The sequence below is a fragment of the Platalea leucorodia genome (genome assembly GCF_965183815.1).
Source record: "Platalea leucorodia genome assembly, chromosome: 6".
NCBI classification, from domain to species: Eukaryota; Metazoa; Chordata; class Aves; order Pelecaniformes; family Threskiornithidae; genus Platalea; species Platalea leucorodia.
Genome location: NC_138828.1, coordinates 58,946,582 through 58,961,402, shown reverse-complemented (window position 1 = coordinate 58,961,402; position 14,821 = coordinate 58,946,582). Strand labels below are relative to the sequence as shown.

Sequence of the window (14,821 nt, the reverse complement as noted above, 5' to 3'; positions counted from 1 at the left end):
GTTATAATAAATATTTTAAATTTATTTGAAGACCTGTTAATACAATCTTATCACCTGTTTATATGAAACAGGTGACATAGAGAGACCACTCATTAGATGTAAAATTATGATCTGATCAGCTTATCTTTTGAGTTAAAAAGAGAACCTTTACTAAAATCCTTTTATCAAACAGTTTGGTCTATGGATATATTTTGGGGGTTGTATTACTCTTTCTGAAAACACTGGTGACTTTCTTTTTCAGTGATAAGGCATATGCTACTGGTAAATTCCTGTGTGAACGTTTAAAAGATGCTATACCTAGGCAGTTGTTTGAAATAGCCATCCAGGCTGCTATTGGCAAGAAAATCATTGCAAGAGAAACGTAAGTGAAGCCCTTCTGATCCCCCCCGCCTCCTTATTTTAAGTTACTTAAAATACAGACTTTTAATTTCTTACCTAAATAGTTTTGTACATTACAGTACTTGGATTTTACTGTAAGGTCATATTTTTCTTGTATATGCTACCAGACCTCTTGTGGGGGCTGGCGGTGGGAGGATGACGACCAAAAACATTTGAGCTGTGACTATGAATACGGACTTTGTATAAATTTGATTGAAAAAAATGTATTTTTATTTTAAATTGCTTGTGGTCAGCATTGCACTTCGTGTGTAGAGTATAACTGGCAACACCCATGTGTCCACTTCCTCTTTGGCAGTGGAAAAAGTTTCTTACTAATGAAAAAAATTAGCTGGTTGTGGAATAGTTTAACCTCTGGGAGAATCAGCAAAAAAAAAAAAACCAAAACAAAACTGAACTGTGCTATTCCAAAGGAAATACGTTGCAAGCTGAACACACAACTATTTCGTAGCAGCACTCACTTCTTTTAGAGCAAACTGTTTCCTTGATGTTTTGTTTCTTGTCACATTTTTGCTGTTGCTGTTTGAATAGGATTTAAATTGTGGTAAAAGAATTAAAGGCAGGGATGCAAGCAGAGGTGCTGTAAGAATTTGTGTGTACGTTAACACTGTGAATCGTAGCAGAAATCCTAGATAAAAAGGCAAGATGATTGTCATTTTTATGTACATATTAAACACACTAAGGGATATTTCTAGAATTGAGAAATGTGAATTAAGTCTTCTGTTTAGAACTTTGTCTTCTGTATACAAAATGTGAAAATGTCATGATTCCAATGCATCTTACAAAACTAGTAGAAAAACAATGCTTAGTATTTTGACAACTCAGTATTTAGCTTCACGTATAGGAGATGTTCTAATGTGTTGAAATATATATGTTATTTTTATATTACAGGCTGAAAGCTTACAGAAAAAATGTTGTGGCAAAATGTGTAGGTATTTCTTTCATTTTTTGATGTTTCTGATGTGTGTAAACCTAAGAGTCTTGCTAATGTGATAGGCCTATGTTTTCCTAGAAACCCAGCAAGGACACATTCTGCTTATGCTCTTAAGTGTCAATGGAGTATTAATAGATACTTTTAAGCTTTTATTTTAAAATTCAACTCATGTAACCTCTAGTTGCAGCTTGCAGTAAGAGTGGATCAGAAAGAGTAATGGCTTTTTCAAAATTACACACTTAGAGTGAACTCAACAGAATGTATCTGTTCAGTCTCCTCACCGTTTTCTAATAGTTGTAGACATATAGTAAATGTATGTGTGTGTGTGTAGACACACGTGTAACTTCACGTATTTCTTAAATTGTTTTTTTCCAGGTGATTTAAGAAACTATAGAAGTGCTTCTTTAGAGACTGATTGTGATTAGACTTTTACTTGGGTTTTCAGTAATACATCATGACAAGTCCTTACATATGCAATAGTTGACTATCAACAAGATGGACAAAGCTATAGGAAAAATGTCATGCCTCTTACTTGCCTTTAGCTCTCTGAAGTGAACATGTTGGGGAAAAAAAATTAAACAAGTGTCCCTTTCTCACAACTATTACAGAATTCTTCTGCTAGGTACATATGGGGGATGGTGTTTGTTCAACACTGTATAAGGGTTTGGGTGACTAATCTGGACATAAGCATCTCGTGCTAGTAAAGATGCCCCAGTGTATCTGAGCTGGCATCCTACTGCTGTTCCAAGGGGATTTGGATATCCTATAGGTTGTGGCTAATGTCAGCCATGCTTATGTGAGTGTATATATTTAGGTAACTGAATTCAACCCTCAATGAACATGCATACTTGCTCCCTTGTTCTTTTTAACTAGTGGCCTTTTGGGATAATAATTTGGAGTATAAAATAATCTTGTGCCATAATATAACTAGCCTTTCTGCCTATTTTTAAGCCCTTGAGTTTAGTGGTTCTGAAATGTACTGTAGTTGCATTTAAGCTTACTAAAATACTTTTCCTTTTCCTAGTATGGTGGAGACATTACAAGAAGAATGAAGCTGTTAAAGAGGCAGGCAGAAGGGAAGAAGTTGATGAGAAAAATTGGCAATGTGGAAGTACCAAGAGATGCCTTTATACGTGTTTTAAAGAGACAACCTGACAAATAGACATCAGTGACATGCAGCTGATTATTCTGTCAACTTGTTGTAGACAGTAGCATGATGAGCTAATGTATAATTTATCACTGTGCGAGGGAACATATTTTACTTTAAATGGTGTAAATGAAATATATGTGGGAACATAAATTGAAAGGACTATGTACTTAAAATGTACAGATACTTGTAGATTATTATGAAATTAAAGTTATTTCATTTGACTTAACTGAATTTAAAAGTTGCCATTGTATTGTTTTTCATTGCATTTCATTGTTTTCATACTTGTAACACTTAAAATTTAAAACAATTGTGTTTTATTTTTGCATTGGAAGTCTTTGTATGAGAGAACAGGAACAATGTGGCAAAAAGTTTATAAAAAATAATTGAAAGGTGTGTATAGACAAACAATGCTGGGGGGTTTTTTGGTTTTTTTTTTGTTTTTTTTTTTTTAAAAAGTTTGAACTGTTGCCACACAAATATCAAGCTACTTCCTGTTTTACTGTCTAAAGTTGCTGTTGTCAGGAGATCATGATATTGGGAAATCAACTCAGGAAAAACTAACCATGACTTTTCTCATGTAGCACACTATTTATTTTAAACTTGTTAAAGTGTGTCAGTTTACCATGACTACAGCGTAGGTAGGCTAATCTCCAAAGAAATCATAAGTTTTAATACAAGATATGTAACTACTCCACCAATAAGATCAATTCAAGCCTTGAAGAATTCCTTTGGCATGAAGGTTTGGTTAGAACAAGTCTTAGTGTAGTTGTTGAAGTTTTACTTATATTGTTCACATACTAAAGTTTGTCAGTGAGTTCTTACTTGAAAGCTGTAGTTAAGTGTGCTTAATATAAGTGTAAACAAAGTAATCATTAGCACAAGTTAATGATGATGCTATATACTGTGTTCACAACTGCATGCCCACCTCCAAAAGCTGTTAAGCTGCTTTTATTTTTTAGATCTTGGGGGACTAATTTGGGTCTTCATAGATCTTCACTTCTTGTTGCTAGATATATTTTAGAGAACAAATTTCTAGTAATACCTACTAAAGTACTCAGTCACCAGGGCAGGCTGCTCTTAAATTCGGGGTTGAAACTACAATTTGAGATTGATTAATCATAAGCTAGTTCTTTTATTTCAACCTGAGTACAAGGATGAATTGGGAAAATCCTTGGGAGGGATGGAGTTGAACTGGACACCTTCAGAGGTCCCTTTCAACATATATTACTCTAGGAGTCTATAGACAAAGGAGGGAGGGAATTTTGATACTGTTGTGGTTTCGTTTTTTTGTTGTTGGTTTTGGTTGGGGTTTTTTTGTTGTGTGTTTTTGGTGTTTTGTTTTGCGTTTTTTTTTTTTTTTTTTTTTTAATTTGAAGCTGTTCCAGATGTATTGAAAAACCAAAGATCTGGATGTGAACAAGGTATCCTATATCTCTGATAAAGGTACATAAGCTGCTGCTACTGCGACTGATCCTGAAGATAGGAAAGATGCTGTGGACAAAGGCTCTCTATGATTAACATAATTATTATTCCTCCCCTAAAAAAGCTAGCAGGGATGCTATCTTAAAAGACAGCATTTAAGGAAGTACAGGCATATCTTTGGAAAGTACAGAGATATCTTTAAGAAAGTGCACATATAGTAATATGTGCTAAGAGCAAAGGAACTAAAGCAATTTTTTTTTTCCCCCTTTAAATAGACCTAAAAGAGAGAAAGTACTGGCTTTGTACTCAGGAATAAGGCAAAAGCTAAAGGTAAGCTAGAGATTATCCAAGTAGTAAATCTTTCATAAAGTTGCTGAGTATGACACTTCAAATATATGTTACTTAATTAAATGAAAGTTACATGCACAGATAAAGCTGCCTTGGGAATGAGATTAGAACAACTCAGTCTTTCAGCCTTACTGTAGGCATCTGAAGCAGAAAAAATATAGATTTGTAGTCCAATTCTGAGAAGACTTGTACATGGTGTCAGTTTTGAGAGCAAGGACTTTAAATGAACTCAGTAGTAGTTACTGATAAACAGTAAATGAAGTATTAGTTTTTCACACAAAATTACATGATTCTATCTAGTCACATACTCTTTTTCCTCCCCCCCCTCCCCCCTGAAGCATACTTTAAAATCTCACTGAGAAAAAGGAGAATAAAATGCTAAAGTAGATGTGCCATTTACTCATTTACCCAAGAACCCATAACTTAAGACTTACTGAACTTGAAAAGGCTTGCTTTGCCATTTAGATTTTAACAATGGACTGCAGGGTAACAGGTAAAGCTTAGTGTAACTTATAGGGTTGACTTATTTTTAGTAGTTGATGAGTTTGGAAGGTACTGTCATTGAATAATTGGTATTTAATAAGAAAGTAATTGGAAGTATCTTGACTGAAATGATAGAAACTGTAGTAGGATTAAAAAAAAAAAAAGGAATGAATTTACTGGTCCTAGAGTAGAATTCTACAGCCAGTAGAATTCATAACTTCTTAGAAAAAAGTTTAACAACAGAAGCTAAGTGGAGAACAACTGAAGACTATTCATGAAAAGAGGCAGAAACAGTCTCAGCCCTACTCAGACAAGTATGGGTACTGCTGTACCGCTATTGAAAGTGGCCTGTGTTTCACAGAAGTTGTAATGGTTATGAATGGTCTCACATGTCCTGAGAGCACACACAAAAAAGAGCTTTAGTTGGTGAGGTTGGGAAGAGAGGTAGAAGACTGAAAGGTGCTCTGGAATAAAGAACAAAAATAAGGGGTTGCAAGGAAGAAAAGATTTTAGAAGTAGAGGGATAGAAAAGCTATGGATTTCCACTCATGCTTGAACCTAAATTTTATTGTTTCAACAGAATTCCCAATTTTGCCACAAGATGGGTCATGATCATGAACATAAACATGCTTGAATTCCTTTAACAGTAACCTAAATTCAAGATTATTTTTAGTCTGATACTTTTTGTAATACAAGTGTTAGCTAAATAAAGACTTTATTTTATAAAGCAGTAAAGACTAAGAATAGCAAGCCTAACAATGTGTTTTGTGGGTCATATGCTACATGTAAGAGCCATCTCCCAAAGCACAGTCTTTTACACTTTTTTCCCCCAATGTTGCATTACACTTCAAAAAGGCAAGTGCAAAAGTTGAGTCTTAAACCTGAAAACCTGTTTCAAATCTGTGCTTGTTCAATCTACTGTTAGGAACTGAAACACTAGGCCTGGCTTCCTAACACTGCTTGAGACACTCTTCCATCCTTTTATAATTTTGTAGAATTACAGAACAGTCCAGGTTTGAAGGGACCTTGAAAGACCATCTGGTCCACCCTTTATGGGAAAGGGAGCCTAGATGAGATTATCTACCACCCTGTCCAATTGCATCTTCAAAACCTGCAGCAGTGGGGATTCCACCACATCCCTGGGGAGGTTGCTCTGGTGAATGATTGTTCTTGCTATGAAAAAATTATTTCTTGTGTTGCAATGAAACCTTTCCCAGTGCCACCTGTACCTGTTGCCCCTTGCTTTCTCCATGTGGCTTCCTGTGAAAAGAGAGCCTCTGTTCCCTTTAAATACTGGAACACTCTACAGAGGTTCCCCTGAGCCTTCTCCAGGGAGAAAAGACCTAACTCCTCACACAGCAGGTTCTCCAGCTCTTTGATCATCTTTGCAGCCCTCCTTTGGAGCCTCTCCAGTCTGTCCATATCTTTCTTGAATTGTGGGGACCAGAACTGGACACAGTACTCCAGGTGCAGCCTGACGAGCACCCAGTAGAGTGGGATGATCACATCTCTCTCTCTGCTAACAATGCCCCTGTGGATGCAGCCCCGGATCTGATCTGCCTTTGTTGCCGCAGCAGCACACTGCTGTTCACCAAGTCTCTTTTAGCAAGGTTGCATCCCAGGTGTACAGCCTGGGTTCTTCCATTATTCCATCCCAGGGATTTAGGCCAAATTCCTGTTAGTGCAGCCAGTGAGCCTATTGGGCCAGTATTTTCAACTGTAAACCAAGATTAATGTGGTTTATAATAAAGGCTACCTGCCTATTATCTATCTAGGTGAAAAGTTAAATTGTTGAAGTTATGCTTTGTTGCACTTCCTCCCAGTGTACTTTCTCTCCCTTCCCCCAAAAGTCTAAATCAATAAACTCTTAACTTCCTCCTTAGGTAGAAGGTAGCACAAAATTCCTAACCTTTCCTTGGAACCCTGAAGTATTTATCCATGTCAGAATTTATATTAGAAACAAAACAATTTTGAAATTATAGATTTATATTTAAGTTTTACTTATATTCAAAGTAGGAAATAACATTCCTTGTAACAGCTCAATGTTTATAAGGATACAATGAGAGGTAACTATTGCAAAGTGATTAACAGTTGACTTTAAATGATCATGTATTAAACTTGCAGACATATTCCTGTAAATGAACCTCTTTTCAGGCATTTAATAGTAACATCAATGATACAGTTAAACAGGTACCTCCGGAAAGGAACATTAAGATTTTTCTTTGTGTATAAAGCTCAATTACCAAAAATATAAAAATCCTAAAGTAATTTGAAATACATGAGAGGAAAAAGTGCTATGGCAGAAGTTTAATATTTTTATCTGTGGAGTGAGTTACAATTTTCAAGAATTTGGTGCATTTTTAGGCACTGTTTCTGTATTTTTATTTGCCTGAACTGTACAGCAGGACTTGAGATGCCCAAAAACTGTTTAAGATAAATTTAAGGCAACCAAGTGCAAAAGCTCAGTGTACATTAGATATATGTAAACAGAACATTTCATAGTAGAAATTGTACAACTATTACAAGTCCATAGTATTGACAAAGGCCAAAACCATTCTGCCTAGAGACACAAATGCAAAATGTAGTTATACTAATCAAGCCAAAAATTACAAATTCCTGGAAATAAAATACCTTTTTCTCTAACACAAGGCAGATGCATTACATTGCTGTGCTAGAATAAGTGCTCTGCTTTCCCCCCCCCCCACATAACATGCAGTCTCCCACAGGTTTGTTCTGTTCCATTTAGTTATGTACCAGCCAATAACAGAGCTCCAAATGTTAAAGCAAAATGCACAACACAGCAAACAGAGATGGAATGTGAATGTACAGATATTGGACCTTTTAAAAAATACAGTACCTAGGATTCCCCATTTTAAACAGTTTTCAGCATATTGCATAGCAGTGAACTCATCTGCTACGTAAAACTGTTGCTGTTGACCCACATGGAGTTCCTCTTCAATTCTTCTTTCAGTTTTCTTTCATACTGTACAGTGGGTCCACAAGCTTATTGTGCACATGCATTAAACCTTGGGGGGAAAGCAACAATGCCAGCTTTACATTAGTTATACTTTTTCAACACATCTTTCTAGCCACATTTTTAATTGGAGTTTGCCTCAAAGTATACATTAAATAGTTCACTGAAGATAATAACAATGGCCATTTAAAGTAGTTTAAAATCAGAAGTTAAAAGACAGCATATATATTCTTGTATCACTTGAATACTATTTACATCTTTAGTATAAAGTGAGCATGGATGAGACAGCTCTCTGATAAAAGACCCATCAAAAAGTAGATCTGGAATACTTCCAAATGAATGGAATACATGAGATCCACCCATCCTTCCTTTGTATTAAAAACTGCATAACAGCAACATAAAACTCCCTCATACCACAATTTGTCATAAAAATCAGATGTACATGTACTGATACTTTTACTTACAGCTTGAATTGCAATGTTCTAGCATTGTGGTATTACTGTCTTTGTAACTCATAGCGTACTTGTGGTCCTAAACAGGCAAAACCAAAGTATCCAGACTGTTAATTCTAGATTCAGAACTTCAGTAGTTTTAACTGTTTTCTATTCTAGCTGGGCTTTTTTTGGTCATATACAAGTCACCCATAGCTATGATTAGGGGAGGGTTCCCCTCCCACCCCCCCATTCAGACACTTTAATTTTGGAAAGTGCTGAAAAGAGCAATAAAAAAAAAAAGTGCTGCTTTCTGTATTTTACTACAACTTAGTAAAAATGTTACCTACATCTAGGTATGTATGACATTCAGTCACTGGTATCTTTTTAACCTTGTTTCACCTTAAGGACTAATAATAGTAACTGATCAGTGTTCACAATCTGCAAAGTAAAAGTCCATTTTAGCACCAAGCTAAAGATTAACTTCTAAAATCACAAATTTAAGTAATAGGCAACCTTAAAAGTAGAGAACTTTTCCTAAAAAACATTAAAGAAGTCTGACAGTAGTGCACATTTTAGTGATTATCTATGGCAAAGAATATTCAAATACCTTTGCTACATGATGCATCTGGTAGCAAACAGCGTCACTGCAGCAACATGAAATTTGAATAACTATACAATCTGAGGTCATTACTGTAGGTGACCACAACAAAAAGCATTTTATGTAGCATCTCTTTCTACCCAGTGTCTGATTCTCTAATATAAAATGCAGCCTTCTCCAATTAGTTACACATTCAGCCATACTAAACAGCCAACACAACTATAACTGACTCATGAATCCAGCTCATTTTGTCTCTAGAGGTAATGACCTAGCTTCAGATATTTGTGCAAAAAAAACCCAAAAAACAACCCACCTTAGAAGGCAACATACCTAAACAAAACAGTTTCTAAGATTTCATGAAGGATAACTATTGGGATGATGTACATGTACAAGATCAAGTCAGCAATATCTTTCAGGAGTTTAACAGTAAGCGAGAAAATATTAAGTATATATTTGATACAAAACCATTTGTACTGGAAGAGTAACAGCTGCACACACTACTCAAACTAGAATCATGTTTTGAACTTCAAAGCATTCCACTTCCTACCAGTGTTTTTCTCTTCTAAAAAAGGGAAATGAAAAGGAGATAATTACCCACTTCCTAGAGGCATGAAAAATGCTTACAAAGTATTGCCTCTGCCACATTTCATGGAGGGTATTTAAATCCTGTGTAATTGTTTCAGGAAAAACAGTTGGAAACAAAAGCTTTTTTTAAAAATATGCAGAGTCCTTACTTGATAGATGCCAAAACAATTATTTCAAGGGAAGTCTCACTGTATATTCAAGTATGTTTTGAATAAACAGATTTCTGCATGCAGTTTTAAGAAGAGCATGCACCAGTATGGAAAAGCTATCCTGAATTAGCTTATCTGCAGACTAATTAGTAAATTCAAAATTCATTTTCTGCTTCATTCCGCAAGAAAGTTACCTTTCTCATTTCCAATAAGAACATTTAAGTACACTTGATAATTTTAGCCTCTAATTGATTTTCAGAAAGTTAGAAAAAAAGTGGAGTAAGAGTTATTCTAGTTACCAGCCAGTGTGGTACTTTATTATCAAAAAGATTTGAGGTTTGATATAGTACCTTGAGATTTTTTAAATGGTGAAAAATCGCAGTAAATAGCTGCCATAATTAGCAGTCATTAAGAACTACCTAGCTTCCTAAGATGACTAATCTGAAGATCAAGATTCAGAAATAATTCCAAGTTTGACCCACATTGATTTCTCCTCCATGTTAAAAGGGGAAAATCTCGCCGATTTGAGAATAGGTAAAATTAAGCAATTTTAAAGTGAACTATCTTCTTAAGAATTCTATTGCTTTGTATTACAGGGTAATTAAATACAGTGTGATACAATAGCACACATTCATATACTGTAGCCCTTGATTTTTTAAAGCAATGTTCAGTGTCATTCATACCTAGTAATTCTACATTAGGTTTATATCTTTCCCAAGCAAAGCTTTTGTTTATATTAAGTACAGGATAATGCTTAAAATTTATCCAAGCAGTTAAAGAAGTTTGTCTTTGAAAACAACAGTAAGTACTATCTAGCAGTGTGATACAGGTAAAGACTAACACACACACAATACATAGCAGTGAACAGCATACTGGAAAAAATCTAAAATTAACACGTTTGCCACAAATTATATCAGGATAAAAATCACATTAATGCCAGAATTGCAATCTAATACATATATGGACACTGGTGATATAATGCTCTAAAAAATAATTTTGTAAATTACAATCTTGCTCTCAGATACCTCAACTACTACAAGTATCCATGTTAGTGAGAAAAATGAGCGATTTACACAATTGCGCTTGCTATGCTAATATAGTCAGGAGAAAACTACTTTTCTCAGCTTCTACAGTCTCAGAAAAAACAGAATTCACATCTAGAAACTTTCAATGACTATCAAAAATGCCAATTTTAAGCTTGCCTCAATATACTTACTATAAATATGAAAAGCAAAGTAAAAGGCTGCAATGTATTAAAAGTCAGTACAGATTGTTATGCTAATTACACTGTATGAAAAGTGTCCTCAGGTGGCTTCGAAGTCTGTATCACACATTTCAAGTTTACTAGACAGCACATTACAGCACATAGCAAAAGCAGCATGAAAATATATCAGGATTAATAAAGGTAGCAAGTTTTCTTTAAGTGAAACTTTCCAGTATATTTAAGACCAGTATTCTGGAACACCAGACTGATGCTGTTTTATGTACAGTTGAAGATTACTAAACTATAATTTCAAATTGGAAGCAAAGGAAATATTTTTCCAAAGTAGATTTGTCAGGAATCTAAAGGAGCACAAGTTATGCCTCCTATCACTTTTCCATTCACAAGAAATAAGTTAACATTTAGTATTTTGAATATATAACATTATACATTAGCTACTGTAAAGCATTGGAAGGCTCAGACTTAAATCAATATAATTTAATTTTTTTTAAAATACGTGTAACCTCTGATTCAGTGCTCACCTTTAAAGTACTTCACAGTTTTAACTCTTAATTCTAAAGTAGCATCTTCATCACACACGAAGATAGTACGAGGGTGTTGCTGGAAAGCCGAAACTGTCCACATGTGATTGACTCCTTCTTCAATTGCTTTGTACAATGCAAAAGCCTTATGTGCACCTGTTATAAGAATCATCACCTGCAAAACAAAGGTATCTTTACTTTCAATCCCAGCATCAACACCAACTAGTCTTGAAAACAGACACATGCAACTAGAACTAAATGAGTTCTTACTTCTCTAGCATCCATCACTGTACCCACACCAACTGTTAGCGCCATAGTTGGTACTTTAGATAAGTCTCCATCAAAGTATTTAGCATTTGCCAAAATGGTGTCCATTGCTAAAGTCTTTAATCTTGTTCTTGAAGACAAACTCGATCCGGGTTCATTGAATGCAATGTGGCCATCTGGACCAATGCCTTTTCAAAGTTAAAAAAAGTAAATCATTCCAGACCTGCGAGTCAACAAATATCCTCAAACATTGTAAATGAATACAGTTTTAGGACTCATTCTTTCCTTTTGGTTCCCCGTTTTCAATAAAAAGCATTCAAAACATACTTGAAATTAAGCCATTAGAAACTTGGACACCAGGCATTCCATTTTGGTGTTCATATTGATTCTTTGTTAGTCACAGAACTTACACCATAATTGAAAAAAGTGGGTTTAGCTAAGTTATGAAGATAGTGATTAGAGTCAGTGTAGTTGTTGGAATCATAGCTAACCATAGAGCATTTCCTCATACCTCCAACAAACAGATCAATCCCCCCTGCTTCTTCAATTTTCTTTTCAAATGCATCACATTCCGCCTGTAAGTCTGGAGCATTCCCATCAAGGATATGAGCATTATTTGGATCTATGTCAATATGTTTAAAGAAGTTATTCCACATGTAGGAATGATAGCTCTCTGGATGATTTCTGGGAAGCCCTGAAATCATTTAGAGTGAAATTAACATATTACAAGATTTAACCAAACAAACAGCCTTAATTCTAGTCTATGTGTAACCAATGTAGGGCATGCAAGACAAACCTAAGAAAGAGGTCAGATAAAGCAATATTTGAAATTATACTGAGAAGAAAGACTTCTTGTTGGCATGCACAAGGTAAATGGTTTACATCTCCTTCACATACATCCCATGCGAGTGTAAAGTCTTTAAGAAAAATGCAGTCGCAATACTACATGACAACGTATTTTCTACAGAAGTAAAGTAATTTACAAGCACTGAATTTACCCCAGGATCCACCTGGACTAGTTTATTATTTGCATTTTTGTGGATAAAGGTATAGAGAAAAATGCTTAAGATGACCCCACGTACACAAGTCTGACTTAGAAGTACAAACATATAGACTGATCTTGTGCTTTGTCAAGTATTTAACAGTTTTAATAAAAGAAAAAAGTTATCAGCATAGTGTGTTCTCAAACAGTGAGCACATCTTACCTACATATTCATCCATGTTGAAAGTCTTTACATATTTGAAAGAGAGATCTCCATTCCTGTGGTATTCTATCAGCTTTTTGTAGCATCCCAAAGGTGTACTTCCTGTTAAATAAATTTTTTCTACTGTTCTATGTATCTGCACAACATTTGCAGTGTATTTAAATCTCTTTATAGTCAGATTTTGCTACAATGCTTTCCAACATCAAAGAAATCTGTTCTCATTTAGTATTTCTCAGCTTCTCAAACTTTATCACAGCTTCTTACACAAATCAAATCCATATTTAAATAGAAATATGTTAGAGTATTACCAAAGATATTTGTGTTCTTTTCAATACTGTATCTGTTAGCAATGATACAAATATAGTTCTAGGTTTAGTCATTTAGGTATGCTTTGAATAAAACTTGCCTGTTGGTAGACCAAGCGTGAAATACCTTCCTTGACTTGGCTTGAATTGGATAATACGATTACAGATGTATTTTGCTGCCCATTCACTAGCCTGATCATAATCTTCAAGAATTACTAGCCTCATTATGGCCGCGAGGAACTTGTATGATAAAATAAACTTAAACCTGGAGAAAATGTCAAAGTTTTAAAAATAAGTGCAATGCAAATAGTTTTATAACTCTTAGATTACAGAAGAGATTAAAAAATGACCTTTTATATTGATGATGTATAGTGCTAAACAAAGTGTATTTTACTTGCATAAGCCTATTGCACTCTTGCAGTCCTAGTTCAAGCTGGACTGTTGGACAATCAAAAGAAACGCTACAGAATCCAAGTGATAGATTACAATCAAAATATTTATTAAAATTCACAGACTAATTTCAAGCAACTTGTAGGAAAAAGCTAAAACAAAATGAGAACAAGCCATTTTGAACTTCAATCTTTTAATTAGTTGTTACTGTTAGAAAAGAGAATACTCTGCTTGAAATAAAAGCAAACAAATAAGTAAACACTGAGATTAACTCCTGTTTCTTATGACCAGCTGAATGCCTAAAATTTCAGAAAGAAGGCCCAGAATAACCCCATGCTTCTATCTTCAAAATGGATATTAGAAGTAAACAATTAAAACAATTAATAATTAGAAGTAAACAATTAAAACAAGACAATTAAGCTTACTAATCTGCAAAAAAATGTGAAAGCATTAGAGATATTTGAAATCTTTACAATTCACAGGAAAAATACCTATGAAGTCTTCATTTTTCTTTTCAACATAGCTTTAAACAGAAGTCAATCAGTCATTCTTTATAGGCTCTGATTTTGAATACAACTAAATCAACCATTAAGACGAATATCTAGAAAACAAGCTTGGCTGTTAGAAGTACATGAGCAACTCTTGCATTTAAGTAAAACTGATTTTTCCATGAGTTTCTGCTTAACGGAGTCAGGTAATTATCAGGAAGACTAAGGCTCTTTAGCTAGTTTGCAATGTATTAGTCTTCCCAGGTCTCAGTGCGCTTGGCATTAGCCAGAAAACAACATAGCTGTCAGAAGCCTAAGGCCAACAAAGTGCCAAACCACCACTAGCACACACTACTCTTAGTTGACCCAAAATGAGAGGCCAGTTTTAGAAGAAATATGAATCGAAGTACAATGGTGCTTAGCAGGGCAACATCTATTCTTCACACTAAACGAGGGAGGAAGTGAACACCACCTTTTGCTGACTGTGCTGCTTTCTCTCCCCAGACACAACTCAAACTCACCTTTACAGAGGAAACACTACTCCACAGGTACGGAAAAGGTTAACACTCACATTGCTTCGAGGAGTACAGGAAAACAGGCCACCAGAAGGAGATCCCGCGGCTTTAGGGCGGCCTCACAAAGCCCTAAGGAATCTCCCCAGAGAACACGGTGATGCTCTCCAAGAGGAGCGACTCACGAACGGGCACCAGAACGACTGCGGATTTTCGGCTGGGGGGACTTTTTAGGGAAGGTAGTGCGTCTATACTGTTAGAGACAGAGACCTACTGCCGGACCGCCCCCAGCCCGCCAGCACAGCTCCCACCCCCGGCGGACCCGGGCCCCGCGGCCCACCCCTACCCACCACCCGGGGGCCTGCGGGCACCACTACACCCCGCACGGCCGGCAGCGGGGCCCAGCCTCACCCCACCGACATACACGACCCTCCCCGC

At 35.8% G+C, this 14,821-nt stretch overlaps 2 protein-coding genes across 11 annotated transcripts in view; one reads left to right on the top strand and one right to left on the bottom strand.

Moving 5' to 3' along the window:
* GUF1 (GTP binding elongation factor GUF1) overlaps positions 1–2,711 on the top strand; it is a 20,589-nt gene extending 17,878 nt beyond the window's left edge. For 4 of the 8 annotated variants that reach the window (XM_082315841.1, XM_082315840.1, XM_082315846.1 and 1 more), the window contains 3 exons: positions 242–361; positions 1,288–1,324; positions 2,355–2,711. In XM_082315841.1, the coding sequence (XP_082171967.1) occupies positions 242–361; positions 1,288–1,324; positions 2,355–2,492 (295 nt within the window). In that variant the 3' untranslated portion in view covers positions 2,493–2,711. Of the gene's footprint in view, positions 1–241; positions 362–1,287 lie in introns of all 8 variants that reach the window. The other 4 variants (XM_082315844.1, XM_082315842.1, XR_014228580.1 and 1 more) reach the window with 3 other exon arrangements.
* GNPDA2 (glucosamine-6-phosphate deaminase 2) overlaps positions 1–14,821 on the bottom strand; it is a 22,213-nt gene extending 7,392 nt beyond the window's left edge. The window contains exons 1-6 of one of the 3 annotated variants that reach the window (XM_082315848.1): positions 13,091–14,821; positions 12,689–12,786; positions 11,995–12,177; positions 11,487–11,671; positions 11,217–11,391; positions 6,873–7,759 (exon numbers count right to left, since the gene is read on the bottom strand). In XM_082315848.1, the coding sequence (XP_082171974.1) occupies positions 7,701–7,759; positions 11,217–11,391; positions 11,487–11,671; positions 11,995–12,177; positions 12,689–12,786; positions 13,091–13,218 (828 nt within the window). In that variant the 5' untranslated portion in view covers positions 13,219–14,821 and the 3' untranslated portion in view covers positions 6,873–7,700. The other 2 variants (XM_082315849.1, XM_082315850.1) reach the window with 2 other exon arrangements.